Source organism: Erinaceus europaeus, chromosome 4 (genome assembly GCF_950295315.1).
Source record: "Erinaceus europaeus chromosome 4, mEriEur2.1, whole genome shotgun sequence".
In the NCBI taxonomy this organism is placed as follows: domain Eukaryota; kingdom Metazoa; phylum Chordata; class Mammalia; order Eulipotyphla; family Erinaceidae; genus Erinaceus; species Erinaceus europaeus.
In genome coordinates, this window is record NC_080165.1 from 141,070,856 (window position 1) to 141,085,122 (window position 14,267).

The window sequence follows — 14,267 nt, forward strand, 5'->3', positions numbered from 1 at the left end:
AATTTACTGCAATACTTTCATAAGGTCCCACAAAATTTTTTAGAAGAGAATATAACAAAAGCTACAAATGTTTATCTGGAACCAGAAAATACCCAGAATCACCAAAGCGATCTTGAGAAAAAAGAACAAAGCCAGAGGCATCACATTCCCAGAACTCAAACTCTATTATAGGGCCATTAATCAAAACTGCCTGGTACTGGGATAAAAACAGACATACTGATCAGGGGAGGGGATGGGATACGGAGTTCTGGTGGTGGGAACTGTGTGGATAACCCCTCTTATCCTATGGTTTTTGTCAGTATTTCCTTTTTATAAGTAAAAATTAAAAAGTAGAGTAAACAAATAAAATTAAATTATTAAAAAAATAGACATACTTGCCAGAGAGGGCCCCCTCTGAGAGCCTAGAAATAAGCCCCTACAACTATGGACATGTAATTTTTGACAAGAGAGGCCCAAAAGATTATATGGGGAAAGGAGAATCACTTCAACAAATGGTGTTGGGAAAGTTGGGTTGAAATGTATGGAGAATGAAACTGAACCACTACATTTCACCACACACAAAAATAAACACCAAATGGATCAAGGACTTGGCTGTTAGACTAGAGACCATCAAAAATTTAGAGGAAAATATTGGCAGAACTCTTTTCCATGTAAATTTATTAGCATCCTCAGTGACACAAGCCCAATCGCAAGGAAGACAAAAGCAGAACAAACCAGTAAGACTACATCAAATTAAAAAGCTTCTGCACAGCAAAAGAAACCACCACCCAAGCAGATAGACTCCTCACAGAATAGGAGATCATTACAAGCCATACATCAGACAAAAGGCTAATAACCAAAATATATAGCGCTCACCAAACTCAGCAACAACATAAACTATTTCAACAGAGAAGCTAAGTATACAGGGGACATTGATGTACTCAATATGTGCCAGTGAACCATAGTGGTTGGTAAATGACAGTGATATTAAGCCCCCAGAATATTCTCCTTCACTCTGGTTCCTTCTATTGGACGCCCAGATCACCCCAAGATAGAGCAGTTAATGCATAGCATGGTAAGAAGCCTACACTTCCTGCCTCAGCACCATGGGCAGTTTTCTTTCTTTACAACAGTTGAGAAGATTCACAGCTGAAAGTGGCACTGTAGAGAGAAGGCAGGATAGATTCAGGAAGGTGTCAGCTCAAAATAGATTATAGAGACGGAGACACTAGACCTGAAACTATAAAATACATTGAAGAAGGACCTTAACATCAAAGATGTATTTGGAGACTCAAGCTCATGGGCAAACTGAAATGGAAATAAGATTAACCTAAAAACATCAAACTAAAAACCTACATAACCGAAAGCAAACCGCATCATTCGAAACCGGTAACCTAGTAATTGGCAGAAGATAATTTGCACATCATACATCCAGCAAGTGATTGATATTAAACATTTATAAAGAAACTAGAGGGGCCAGGTGGTAGCGCACATGTTACAGTGCTGAAGGACCCGAGTTTGAGCCCCCAGTCCCCATCTGCAGGGGGAAAGCTTTGCGAGTGGTGCAGCAGGGCTGCAGGTGTCTCTCTGGCTCTTTCCCTTCCTATCACCCCCTTCCTTCTCGATTTCTGGCTGTCTCTATCCATTAAATAAATAAAGATAAAATCTTAAAGAAAAAAGGAAACTATATGGGGGGGGGCGGCCAGCGGTAGTGCATTTGATTAAGCACTCACATTACAGTGTACAAGGACCCAGGTTTAAGCCCCTAGTCCCCACCTGCAGGGGGGAAGCTTCACGAATGGTAAAGCAGGGCTGCAGGTGTCTTTATGTCTCATTCCTTCTGTATCTCTCCCTCCCCCTCTCAATTTCTTTCTGTCTCTATCCAATAATAAATTAAATATATTTTAAAAATACTTCACTTGCATAGTGTGTTATTTTTTAAAAATGAAAGAAAATATACAGCCCCCCTCAAATAAATAATAAAAAAATCAAGCAGTTTTCTAAAGCAGAGATACACGTCACCCACAGACACATGAAAAAATGCTCTTCACTTATCATTCGAGAAATGCACAAACTGAGATTCCACCTCACACCTGAGACAATGGTGTTGGTCTGCTTCTAAATTCTGCTTCTAAGACCCCTTCTGTTTCATTGGTTTAATCCCCCCTGCTTAACACTGTATTCTATTGACATAACCACTGTTAACTAAGCACCGCCCTGCCTCCAGGGCATTGGTTTAATCCTCACTGTTTTGCAGGCTTTTTCCTTCTCCTCACCCCCTATCCTACGTACATCCTCTTCGGACCTGACACTTCTGCCTCAGGATATATAAGGACAGGCTTTTGATTAGAGATAGCTTAGATTGTGCTGCGTTCCACATGAATAAAGACTGAATTGCATACCACTCAGCCATGAGTCCTGGTCGTCTCTCTCTCCTGCCCGTGAAGCTAGCCCGGCACAATGGCCTATATCACCTAACAGGAAAATTTAGATGTTGGCAAGGTTGTGGCAATAAAAAAAGGGACTCTCCTACATGGTTGGTGGGATGCAATTGGTGCAGCCTCTTTGGAAGGTTGTATAGAGTCCTTAAACAAAACAAGCAAGCTTATCTATTTTAAAGTCTATCGTGTCAGATATGAGAATAGCTGTTCCTGCCCTTTTTTGTGGGCCATTGGCTTGTATGATAGTTTTCGATCCTTTCACTTTAAGTCTGTGTTTGTCTTGTTGAGTTAGGTGGGTTTCCTGTAGACAGCGTATTGTTGGGTTGTGTTTTCTGATCCATCTTCCTACTCTGTGTCTTTTAATAGGTGAATTCAGGCCATTGACATTTATTGGTATCAAAGATTGAAGATATTTTAACGCCATTCTTGTAGAGTTTTAGAGTGTTTTGATATATGTCTTATTTGTGGTGGTCTGGTTGTTTATAGGAGACCTTTCAGAACTTCGTTCAGGGTAGGCTTGGTGATAGCTGATTGGATGTTAGACTAGAAACTATCAGATACTTAGAGGAAAATATTGGCAGAACTCTTTTCCGCATAAATTTTAAAGGCATTTTCAATGAAACGAATCCAATTACAAAGAAGACTAATGTTGTTTTCACCGGGCTGGCTTCACGGGCGGGTAACAGACGACCAGGGACTCATGGTTGAGCTGTAGGCAGTATCTCTTTATTCATGCAGGACTCAGCATAATCTAAGCCGAGCTAAGCTAAACCTCTACTAAAATGAACAATGTTGTCTTTATATATACTTCCCAAGTAGGGCGTGAACAGGATGTGACATAGAGAGGGTGGAGAGAAAAGTGACTGGTGAAAATCAGAGTGTGACAAGGAGAGGGGGCAGAGCAAAAACATATCATGAAACAGTGGGGATTGAACCAATGCACTGGAGGGAGGGTGGTGCTTGTTAACAGCGGTTATGTAAATAGAATGAAGTGGTTATGTAAATAGAATAGTGTTAAGCAGGGGGGATTTAAACCAAACGAAACAGAAAGGGTCTCATGCATACCAACAGACTAAGGCAAGTATAAACCTATGGGACTACATCAAATTAAAAAGCTTCTTCACAGCAAAAGAAACCACTACCCAAACCAAGAGACCCCTCACAGAATGGGAGATCTTTACATGCCATACATCAGACAAGAGTTTAATAACCAACATATATAAAGAGCTTGCCAGACTCAACAACAAGACAACAAATAACCCCATCCAAAAATGGGGGGAGGATTTGGACAGAATATTCACCACAGAAGAGATCCAAAAGGCCAAGAAACACATGAAAAAATGCTCCAAGTCTCTGATTGTCAGAGAAATGCAAATAAAGACAACAATGAGATATCACTTCACTCCTGTGAGAATGTCATACATCAGAAAAGGTAACAGTAGCAAATGCTGGAGAGGGTGTGGGGTCAAAGGAACCCTCCTGCACTGCTGGTGGGAATGTCAATTGGTCCAGTCTCTGTGGAGAACAGTCTGGAGAACTCTCAGAAGGATAGAAATGGACCTACCCTATGACCCTGCAATTCCTCTCCTGGGGATATATCCTAAGGAACCCAACACATCCATCCAAAAAGATCTGTGTACACATATGTTCTTGGCAGCACAATTTGTAATAGCCAAAACCTGGAAGCAACCCAGGTGTCCAACAACAGATGAGTGGCTGAGCAAGTTGTGGTATATATACACAATGGAATACTACTCAGCTGTAAAAAATGATGACCTTACCGTTTTCAGCTGATCTTGGATGGACCTTGAAAAATTCATGTTGTGAAATGAGTCAGAAACAGAAGGATTAATATGGGATGATCTCACTCTCAGGCAGAAGTTGAAAAACAAGATCAGAAACGAAAACACAAGTAGAACCTGAAATGTAATTGGCATATTGCACCAAAGTAAAAGACTCTGGGGTGGATGGGGAGAATACAGGTCCATGAAGGATGATAAATGACATAGTGGGGGTTGTATTGTTAAATGGGAAACTGGGGAATGTTATGCATGTACAAACTATTGTATTTACTGTTGAATGTGAAACATTAATTCCCCAATAAAGAAATAATTTTTTTTTAAAAAAGTGCCTTTTTAACACACATTCAATTCACATAGTTCTAAAGTTCAGAAAGTTTCAGATTATACTCGTTTTTTTTGTTTTTTTTTTAGATTGTCCTAAGAAAATGACAGTATTTGGGGGTCTGGGTGGTGGCATACAAGGTTAAGCACACATAGTACTAAGCGCAAGGACCTGCAAGGACCCAGGTTTGTGCCCTCACTCTCACCTGCATGGGGAACACTTCACTAGCAGTTAAGCAGGTCTGCAGGTGTCTGCCTTTCTCTCTCCCTATCTCCCCCTCCTCTCTCAATTTCTTATCCAAAAAAAAAAAAAAAGCAAAAAAAAAAAAAAAAACATGGTTGCCAGGAGCAGTGGATTCACAGTGCTGGTAGAAGCCCCAGCGATAACCCTGGAGGCAAAACAAACAAAAAGACAGTTATCTGAAGGGACTAGATCAAGTACTGATCTGTATCTACAGATGTATCTGTATGTAGTTTAGGTTTGATGAATTTTTCTTTTTTTTGACTCCGGGGTTATCGCTGGGGCTAGGTTCCTGCACTATGAATCCACTGCTCCTGGTGGCCATATTTCCCTTTTTTGTTGTTGTTGTTGTTGCATAGGCCACACAGAAATTGAGGAAAGAGGAAGAGAGGGGGGAGACACCTGCAGACCTTCTTGGCCACTTGCAAAGCAAACCCCTGGCAGGTGGGGAGCCAGGGGCTCGAACCGGGATCCTTGCTAGATGCATTTTTCTAAATCTGACCTGCTTCACTGCTTGTGAAACGAACTCCCTACAGGTGGGGAGCAGGGGCGCAAAAGCGGGTCTCTGCTCTTGGTAACTTGTGTGCTTAACTGGGTGTGCCACTCCCCTTCCCCCGAAACCCACATTCACTGCAGTTTCTGAGACAAGTTCAAGATCGCACTGGCTCTCATTCACAGCGTGCAAGTGCCTATTACCTGAGAACCCGGGTGGACGTACAAGGTTTCACATGTCAGGTTTGGATGTTTACTCAAATATACAAGTGAAATGACACATTTTAAATTGCAGTCTTCTGTTGCTTCGTCAGTCTGTTTACCCACTGACAAGAAAACGTTTGAAAGCTGGCATTGTGCGACCAGTGATTTAAATCTTCTTTCCACTGGATCACCTCAAGCCCCTTGGTGCTTGCTATATTTCATTTATTATTTTATGACCCATGGAAGAATGCAACGAACTCTGACGTAGCATCAATTTAAAGAGACAGCTCTAAACAAGTAGTCAAATGTGAAACATTGGCTTTTTTGGATGAATTGGAGCATCAGGTTTCTCCGGCTCTCAGATGTGAGACCCAGACTTCATACTGATGATGGATATCTTGACATGGAGACCACTTCCCATTTCTTTTCTGCACACCTGAATTCATCATAGCTCTGCCAACTACTTTACCTTCCTTGGAAGTCAGTATTTTAGTGAGTGACACAATTCCCAGGTAATTCTCTCACATACAATAAAATCTTGAGTCTACACTCTGTGATTCGCTGCTCTTTAGAAAGTTATTGCTGGTCTAGCATGCTATATTGCTGCCACCCAAGGCTTTGATATCTGTTGGTGTTTTTTTCTCCCAGAATATAATTATGCTTTAGACATCACCCACACTTAAGAATCACTCTCTATTCTTGTACTTAGACAAGAACCTGTTCCTTATTTTAGAATGGGCTTACCAGAAAATTCTGGAACCAAAATATTCTCGGTTAGTGCCCAGTATTCAGAATATTCATTTGATTAAACCTTTCACTTTTAGGAAGGAAGTCTGCCTTGGGTGGGACAAAATGCTTGCAGTAAAGAGAAGAAGCCAGATGATCAGCCCTTAGTTCCAGCAGCAATGGCACTCTGAGGACTCTCCTTCTGGGCGAGAAGCCCTTTCTTCAGCTGCTATATACTACAAACTGTGCAATCATGATTCAGTGCCACCACTGAATGGTGTCAGATTTAATCAGTGTCATCTGAGGGAACTGCCCTGTATTTTTTTATTACTTAATTAGAATAAACACGTAAGTGAACTACCTGGTCTATCACATACCCACCTCTAAAGCATCATTCCTTTTCGTAAATCTAAAGAACCCTTCTCAACAGAGTCAACAGAGGAAGACTAACAACACATTCTGTAACACTTTCTACAAAATTCCTTTATTTAAAAATATGATTTTTTTAAAAAAGAGACAACCTTTATATACAATTATTTAATTCTGAAAGAGGGAAACACACACACACACCAAAATAATCCCAGATTTAGAAATTATCATTTGTAATGTACATAATACTGGTGCTAGACATGGGTATTTAAAGATAAGGTTCTTTTTGTCCCATCACATTTCAGTAATTCACATTTGTTAAAACCAGTGGTTGGGACTGAAAAAAAAAAAAAAAGGTCTTGTCTGGATTCTTTCCTCTTCTGGAAGTGGCAACAACCCTTCCTGGCAGATGCAGAATGGCAGCAGCTAGGGAGTGATTATTTCTCTGAGAGCTGTGTGTCCAAAATACAGCTCTACTACTCGTTTCCCATCTTCTTCTTTGACATTTATTTATGCATGGTTATAGTATTTGGTGATCTACACCATATTTTTGGGAGAGAGGAAGGGAGAGGAGGGAGGAGGGGGGAAGGGAGAGAATTTCAATTAAATAAAAAAGGAGGTTATCCAAGGTGAAGGAGCATGAACGGACTGCAGTTGACAGCAGCAGAACTCAGAGCTAGTGCCCTTAAAATGTCAACAGCCAACAGGATTTTGGCCTCCAAGTGAGCAAGTCTGAGTGGCTAAGAATCAATTTGTTTTAGCATGGCACCGAAATAATTCAAAACACATTAAAATATACGTACAAATGTAGATTTGGATTAAACAGGGCTTTTTTTTTTTTTTTTAAGGTCAGACTAAGGGCTATCAGCTATGATATTTAAGAAGCTATCTTGGTTCACAAAGTAAAGTTTCTCACACTTTTTTAAAACCACAGGCCCTGAAAGAACACTTATCCCTGAATGCATACCTTGCTGGAGTGCTAATTTTACTCACACCTGGAAGAAATTAAACTTTTTTTTTTGTCCTAATCATACAAAGTCTATAAATTTTGTTGGCAAGTAAAATCAGAACAATTTAAAAGGAAAAATATAAAACTTTGAGGAAAATACAAGTTGACATTTGTGCATTATGCTCTTCCATTCTACCTCCTCTGAGGAGGTTTTCAGTAGTAACATCTGTGAAACAATGACCTGGGGGACCCTGACAGTGCAGCCAGGCTCTCACTGACAGTAAATACAAATACTACCAGTCTAGGCTCATTCTTTACGTCTGTCTTCAAATGCAACAGAATTCTCTGGTTAAGTATATATAATTCTGTCTGTACTGATCAGAAAGTAAGTCAAAGAAAAGAACTCTGATTTTTTTTTTTTTACATTGTTTAATAAAGGAATGCTGCAGTCAAAAATGGTTGCTGGCTTACAACTAAAAAGATGCAACATCTCTCTATCATAAAAAGTGAAATTCCTTAGTCCAAAAGGCTACAACTTGGCCCACTGAGAACAATGGCTACAGGAATTGAGGATTCTGCATCCTTCTCACAGACGAATGTTAAGCCACATCATCTTTGCTCCTTACTGGCTTTTTGTTGAAGACCCAAGTGCATGGCACCTTTGCGAGTCATTTGCCATTAATTATATTATCATCTTTAGAATGACAAATCGACTAGGAATTCTTAATGGACTTAACAGGAGTCCTTCCAGTCCCAGCCCAAACTACCTGTCAGCAATATGTACTTGTCAGACAGAAAGCCAATAGTCATCTTCTGTATAAACGACTGTATCTGTAAAGAACAAAGTGACTTTGCCAAAGAATTATACGGCAGGGTAAGGAAATCATAATCTGTAGATCAAGTTGTCATCCAACACTTTTAATAATTAATATAGTTAAATAGGATGTTGGATCAAAAATGACCCTAGAGCACGTAAGGACTAAGTTCTTTAGTCCCACAGTTTAATGAGACCGTCCCAGCCACATGTGATGACTTTAGATGTTTCGTGAGGGTGCCACACTGCACCTATGCAGACCTTATCGTGCGCTTTGAACCGGCTGTACAGCTTTGTGGTCTTCCAGTCCCAGATGTTTAATTTCCCATTTCCGTCTCCTGAAATCACATAGCTACAACAGGAGGAAAAGAAACAAATTCAAGTTATTCAAGTAAGTCTTAACTGTTAGATGAAGAAAAAGAAAAGAGCTTATCTCTTCACCTTAGGGAAACAGCAACAAATTCAAGGCAATTATATAGAACAGATTAGAACACATCAGCTTTGAATAGAAGAGAGTAGATCATTCACGCTTACCTCATGTCTGGTGAAAAGTCCACCTGGCAAGCATAGCCTGCTACCATATGGCCCTTGAAAATCTTCTTCTTATTTAGTCTAAACCGGTTCTGTGCTCCGAAAATTAAAATTTGGTTGTCCATTGACTGGCACGCTAGCCACTTCCCTGTAAATTCAATAAGTAAACACACTTTAGAGAAAGGCTAGAAAAAAGTAAGACTTTTCATTTTGATGTCTAGTTATTGATATTCTTAGTTCCAAACTATATAATAGGATAATGAAGTTACCACACCACTTGTTGACTATAACAAGTATCTTTTTTTGGGCAAGAGGTAATCTTTAATAAAGTCAAGGATTTTCTTTTTTCTTTCTTTTTTTTTTTAATGGGGAATTCTGAAACTGGCCTTCACTTTTGTACTGAACCTGTGTATTGGTTCTTGCTTCACTATTTTTTTTTTGTTCTATTTTTTTTTATTGGGGAATTAATGTTTTACATTCAACAGTAAGTACAATAGTTTGTACATGCATAATATTCCCCAGAAAGTCAAGGATTTTACTCATAAATCTTGTCAATGAGCACTCTCCAAAAAACAGCATTATTTGTTTAAATTAATTTGCCCAGAAATTCTGAGTTTTAGCATTAACAGAACTAAAGCTTTATGAATTAAATGAGTTTATAATTGTGGTCCCGGAAAAGGCACAGTGGACAAAGCACTGCACTCTCAGGCATGAGGCCACGGGCGTGAGCCTTGGCGCACCATGTGTTAGAGAGTGATACTCAGATTCATCCTCTCTCCCCTTGATTAATTAATATCTAAATAAATTTGTTGTAAGTATAAACAACAAAAGCACGAAGAGACTTATCTGTATTAATTTTTTTATATTTATTTATTTATTTTCCCTTTTGCTGCCCTTATTGTTGTAGTTATTGATGTCATCATTAGAGAGGACAGAGAGCAATGGAGAGAGGAGGGGAAGACAGAGAGGGGGAGAGAAAGACAGACACCTGCAGACCTGCTTCACCGCCTGTGAAGTGACTCCTCTGCAGGTGGGGAGCCGGGGGCTCCAACTGGGATCCTTATGCCGGTCCTTGCGCTTTGCGCCACGTGCGCTTAACCCAATGCGCTACCACCTGACTCCCTTATCTGAATTAATTTTAGGAAGAGGAATACTTGACTTAGGTGAGAAAAATGAGAATTATTAGGTAAGACTATACAAAAAAAAAGTATGATTTAAACAATAATTGCTACTGAGAGGTCACACTGCTTTTATCTACCCAGCATGCACTGAAGCTCTGAAAGTCTGAACAGTCTAAATGCTTAAAAGTAAGAGAAAGGCATAAGGATCCCAGTTCGAGCCCCTGGCTCCCCACCTCCAGGGGAGTCACTTCACAGGTGGTGAAGCAGGTCTGCAGGTGTCTCTCTTTCTCTCCCTCTCTCTGTCTTCCCCTCCTCTCTCCATTTCTCTCTCTCCTATCCAACGATCAACAACAGTAATAACTACAACAACAACAAACAAGGGCAATAAAAGGGAAAATAAATTAAAAAAAAAAAGAGAAAGGAAGTGACCGATGCTTATGTCTGAGCTTACAAATAGCCTTGTTCAATACGGGCACAATGTGAATACACATTACAGCGGCTGGAGGTGTACAAATGTGACAAGGTATGCATCCTACAGTAGAGCGATTATCAATATCGGACCTGGAAGACTGGCCTTTCTCATAAAAATTACAGGGTGTCTGACAGATTTGCCTACGGGAGATGCCCTGAGGGAAAAGCAGACTCTCTCATCTCCTCTGCCTTGTTCTTTACTCATAGTTCTGGCCTTCGATAACAGTGATGCCTATTTATCAGGTCTGCCACTGTGACACCCTTATGTGCAGTGTTAATTCACAATAAACCACTAAAGAAGTTATCTAACACAATTATGATAGGAGAATTAGTAAACAAAAAACCCAGCTTTTAATTCTTTTTTTTTTTTTTTTTCTCCTCCTCCAGGGTTATTGCTGGGCTCGATGCCTGCACCATGAATCCACCGCTCCTGGAGGCCATTTTTTCCCCCTTTTGTTGCCCTTGTTGTAGCTTCATTGTGGTTATTACCCTTGTTGATGCAATTCGTTGTTGGATAGGACAGAGAGAAATGGAGAGAGGAGGGGAAGACAGAGAAGCAGAGAGAAAGATAGACACCTGCAGACCTGCTTCACCGCCTGTGAAGCGACTCCCCTGCAGGTGGGGAGCCGGGGGCTCGAACCGGGATCCTTACGCCGGTCCCTGCGCTTTGCGCCTCATGCGCTTAACCCACTGTGCCACCGCCCGACCCCCCCAGCTTTTAATTCTTAGTGAACATTAGTTTTGTATCATTGCTTCTTTTTACTAAAAAAAAAAAAAAAAGCAAGAGAATGTGAATAAGGTGACTCCCACATGAAAACCAGTGTTTATTTCTTAACACTAAAAACATCTCTTAAACGAATGGCGCATGATGACAGACTTTCCCTAGGAGGGAATGTCCACGGTTCCTTTGAATACAGAAATCACACCATATCTTCAAAGTGCATTTAGAAACATCTATCTATCAAACTCACCATTTGGAGACAAAGTCACTGCAGGCATTGAATGCATACTGGGTTCTGCTATATACTTAAAATCCACAGGGATATCCCTAAAAAAAAAAAAAAAATTAAAAAATAGCATATTAGAATAAGTAATTTTTAAAAGTATTTTTTAGAAGAACTATTTCTGAGACAAAAGTCTTGAAATTACATATTTAAATGACCTTTTTTGAAGCTGCCTGGAGGAAGAAAAAAAAATCAGGAAATGACATTCTATGGCTTATTAATAAGTAAATCTTTTACTTCACAAGCGACTTTCCAGAATTTTAATAGTGTCAGTCAGTATTTTAGCTTTTACTTCTATTTGATTGAAACCTTGGCCTTTGGATGGAACTAATCTGTTACTAAAAATTCTTTCATAATGAACCAATGCATCTAAAAATGAACCACGGTGGGCAGAAGCAGAATGTCCCAGGCAAGCCTACAGAGAGGAACTCTTACTCTACCTGCCGGCCACCATTAAGGTGTTTTCGTGTGAGCTGGTGAAAATGCCGGTGCCAGGGGGGTGGCAGGCAATGCTGTACAGGACCTGCAGGGAAGTCTAGACCAGCCTGAAACAGCATTGAATAAGGCAGACTGAATACTTATACCTGGGCATCTCCCATATTCATTTTACAGGTAATGTATTCCCAATGAGTAGGAAGCAGGGAAAAAATAAAAGAAATTAAATTCTCATGTGAATGACATAAAAAGTAAAACAAGAGCTGTAAAAATCCTGATACCAGAACCGTCTGAAGCTCTGTTTTTGCCCCCCCCCCCCCCCTTCACTGCTCTGATCCGACTGCTTGAGATAAAGACAGATGGAAGGAATCGGGCGGTAGCACAGCGGGTTAAGCGCAGGTGGCGCAAAGCGCAAGGATCCTGGTTCGAGCTTCTGGCTCCCCACCTGCAGGGGAGTCGCTTCACAGGCGGTGAAGCAGGTCTGCAGGTGTCTGTCTTTCTCTCTGCTTCTCTGTCTTCCCCTCCTCTCTCCATTTCTCTCTGTCCTATTTAACAATGATGACATCATCAACAACAATAACTACAATAACAAAACAACAAGGGCAACTAAAGGGAATAAACAAACAAACAAAGACAGATGGAAACAGAAGGAGAGAAGGAAAGACACCACAACACTGAAGCTTCCCCCGGGGGATGGAGGTGTGTTCTCACTGGGCCAGTGCACACAGCAGGGCAGGCACCCCCAGGCAAGCTTACTGACCCCTATAACTGTCTTACTTCATGATTAGCCTCTGTAATCAAAATACTCCAGCAATTCTAAGGGATTTAGCCATGTTGCTTTTCATGAGAGACCAGAAATGTCTTTTACAGAATAATGCGTGGAAATGTAATCTGATAAATAACAGGATATAGAGCATTAATTTTAACTTCTGTGGTTCAAGTTCCAAAAAAAAACAAACTTTTTTTTCTATCTACGCATCCATTCAGAAAAAGGAATAGTGATTTGAAAAACCTATCAGGATCTTAGAGGGGGAAGAAATTCAGGTATAACCTGGCAACAGTTTCATCAGTTAAAGACTCAAGATACACATCGTTGAAACAGTTTAACGACCACAGCAGGTAGCATGTTTAAAATTGCTCCATATTCATGGTATCTGAACCCTTCAAAACAGTTTGATAGGTGAGCCAGGCATCAGTTGTGTGGAAAAAAAAAAAATGTATATATATATATATATATATATATATATATATATATATATATATATAGCAGTTGCCTATTATCAAGCTTTGTCTCTGACTATAAATTCTCTCTTTTTAACTACTTTCTTTTAAAAAATATTTACTTATTTATTATTGCATAGAAACAGAGAGAAATTGAGAGGGGAGGGGAGATAGAGATGGACAGAGACAGAGAGATACTTGCAGCCCTGCTGCAGCACTCGTGAAGCTTTCCCTTTGGAGGTAGGGACCAGGGGCTTGAACCCAGGTCCTTATACACTGTTATGTGTGTGCTTAACCAGCTGCACTACTGCCTGGCCCCCTGACTATAATTTCTTAACCTGCTTGCCTTATATAAGTCAGATTATCTGCAGAGATAATCTACAGCAACTCACCATTCCCAAACTCTTAAACTCTTATCATCAGATGTGCTCACAAATCTTCTGTTCTCATCAACAAAGACAATGGTGTTGACAGCTCCCAAATGTCGATCATATTCCTGCACAATTTCTCCACTTCGAATATCCCACTGTATATCAAACAAGAGAAAAGGAAGACAGAGGCTGAGAGATCTGTGAAAACGAATGAAGATCATAATCATAGAAAGTGGAGGAAGAGAAAAGATCTTCAACACTGTTTTAATGTCTTCTACTAAGAACAGAGAAACAGCAATTCCTGAAAGTAAAAGTAAGAATAGTAAACAAGTCACTATTCTTAACTCCATTTCCCGACAAAACAGAAAACTCAGAAATCTTAATAAAAAAAATACTACGGAAAGACTTACTTGCACAATCTTTTTATCAGACATTCCAGCAACAAAGAGATTTTGCTTATCTTCATCAGGATTAAATTTAACACAATAGGGTACCTTCCGGTTTGTAAATCTTGAAATACACTGTCCTAAAAATCAAAGATCCAAGTTAATGTAGGTAAAATAAATTTGACCACCTAATGGCGACTCTGGGCTAAGAAGCCAAGGTCATCTGTTTAATTTCCAAGGACCACCTGCTTGTTTTTCCTGTAAACTGTATGGTTCTTTTAGCTGATTTTAAATTATTAAAAAGCCTCTTCAAAAGTAAACTGGTGTCAATTTCAAAACAGTTCTCCAGATATGTAGCTAGAATTGAGGAGTTAAAAGTGATGCCAACA

At 40.0% G+C, this 14,267-nt stretch overlaps 2 protein-coding genes across 3 annotated transcripts in view; one reads left to right on the plus strand and one right to left on the minus strand.

Annotated features, from left to right (window-relative positions):
- Positions 1-14,267, plus strand: part of METTL24 (methyltransferase like 24) — a 194,147-nt gene that overhangs the window by 156,492 nt on the left and 23,388 nt on the right. Inside the window, exon 6 of one of the 2 annotated variants that reach the window (XM_060190638.1) lies at positions 6,305-6,526. The exons of the other annotated variant lie outside the window; for it this stretch is intronic. Within the exon in view, the coding sequence (XP_060046621.1) occupies positions 6,305-6,397 (93 nt within the window). The 3' untranslated portion in view covers positions 6,398-6,526. Of the gene's footprint in view, positions 1-6,304; positions 6,527-14,267 lie in introns of those variants that run through there. 2 annotated transcript variants of the gene reach the window in all.
- CDC40 (cell division cycle 40) overlaps positions 7,140-14,267 on the minus strand; it is a 47,094-nt gene continuing 39,966 nt past the window's right edge. The window contains exons 11-15 of the mRNA XM_007531163.3: positions 13,903-14,018; positions 13,514-13,647; positions 11,433-11,509; positions 8,873-9,017; positions 7,140-8,690 (exon numbers count right to left, since the gene is read on the minus strand). Coding sequence (XP_007531225.1) covers positions 8,513-8,690; positions 8,873-9,017; positions 11,433-11,509; positions 13,514-13,647; positions 13,903-14,018 — 650 coding nt within the window. The 3' untranslated portion in view covers positions 7,140-8,512. The remainder of the gene's footprint in view (positions 8,691-8,872; positions 9,018-11,432; positions 11,510-13,513; positions 13,648-13,902; positions 14,019-14,267) is intronic.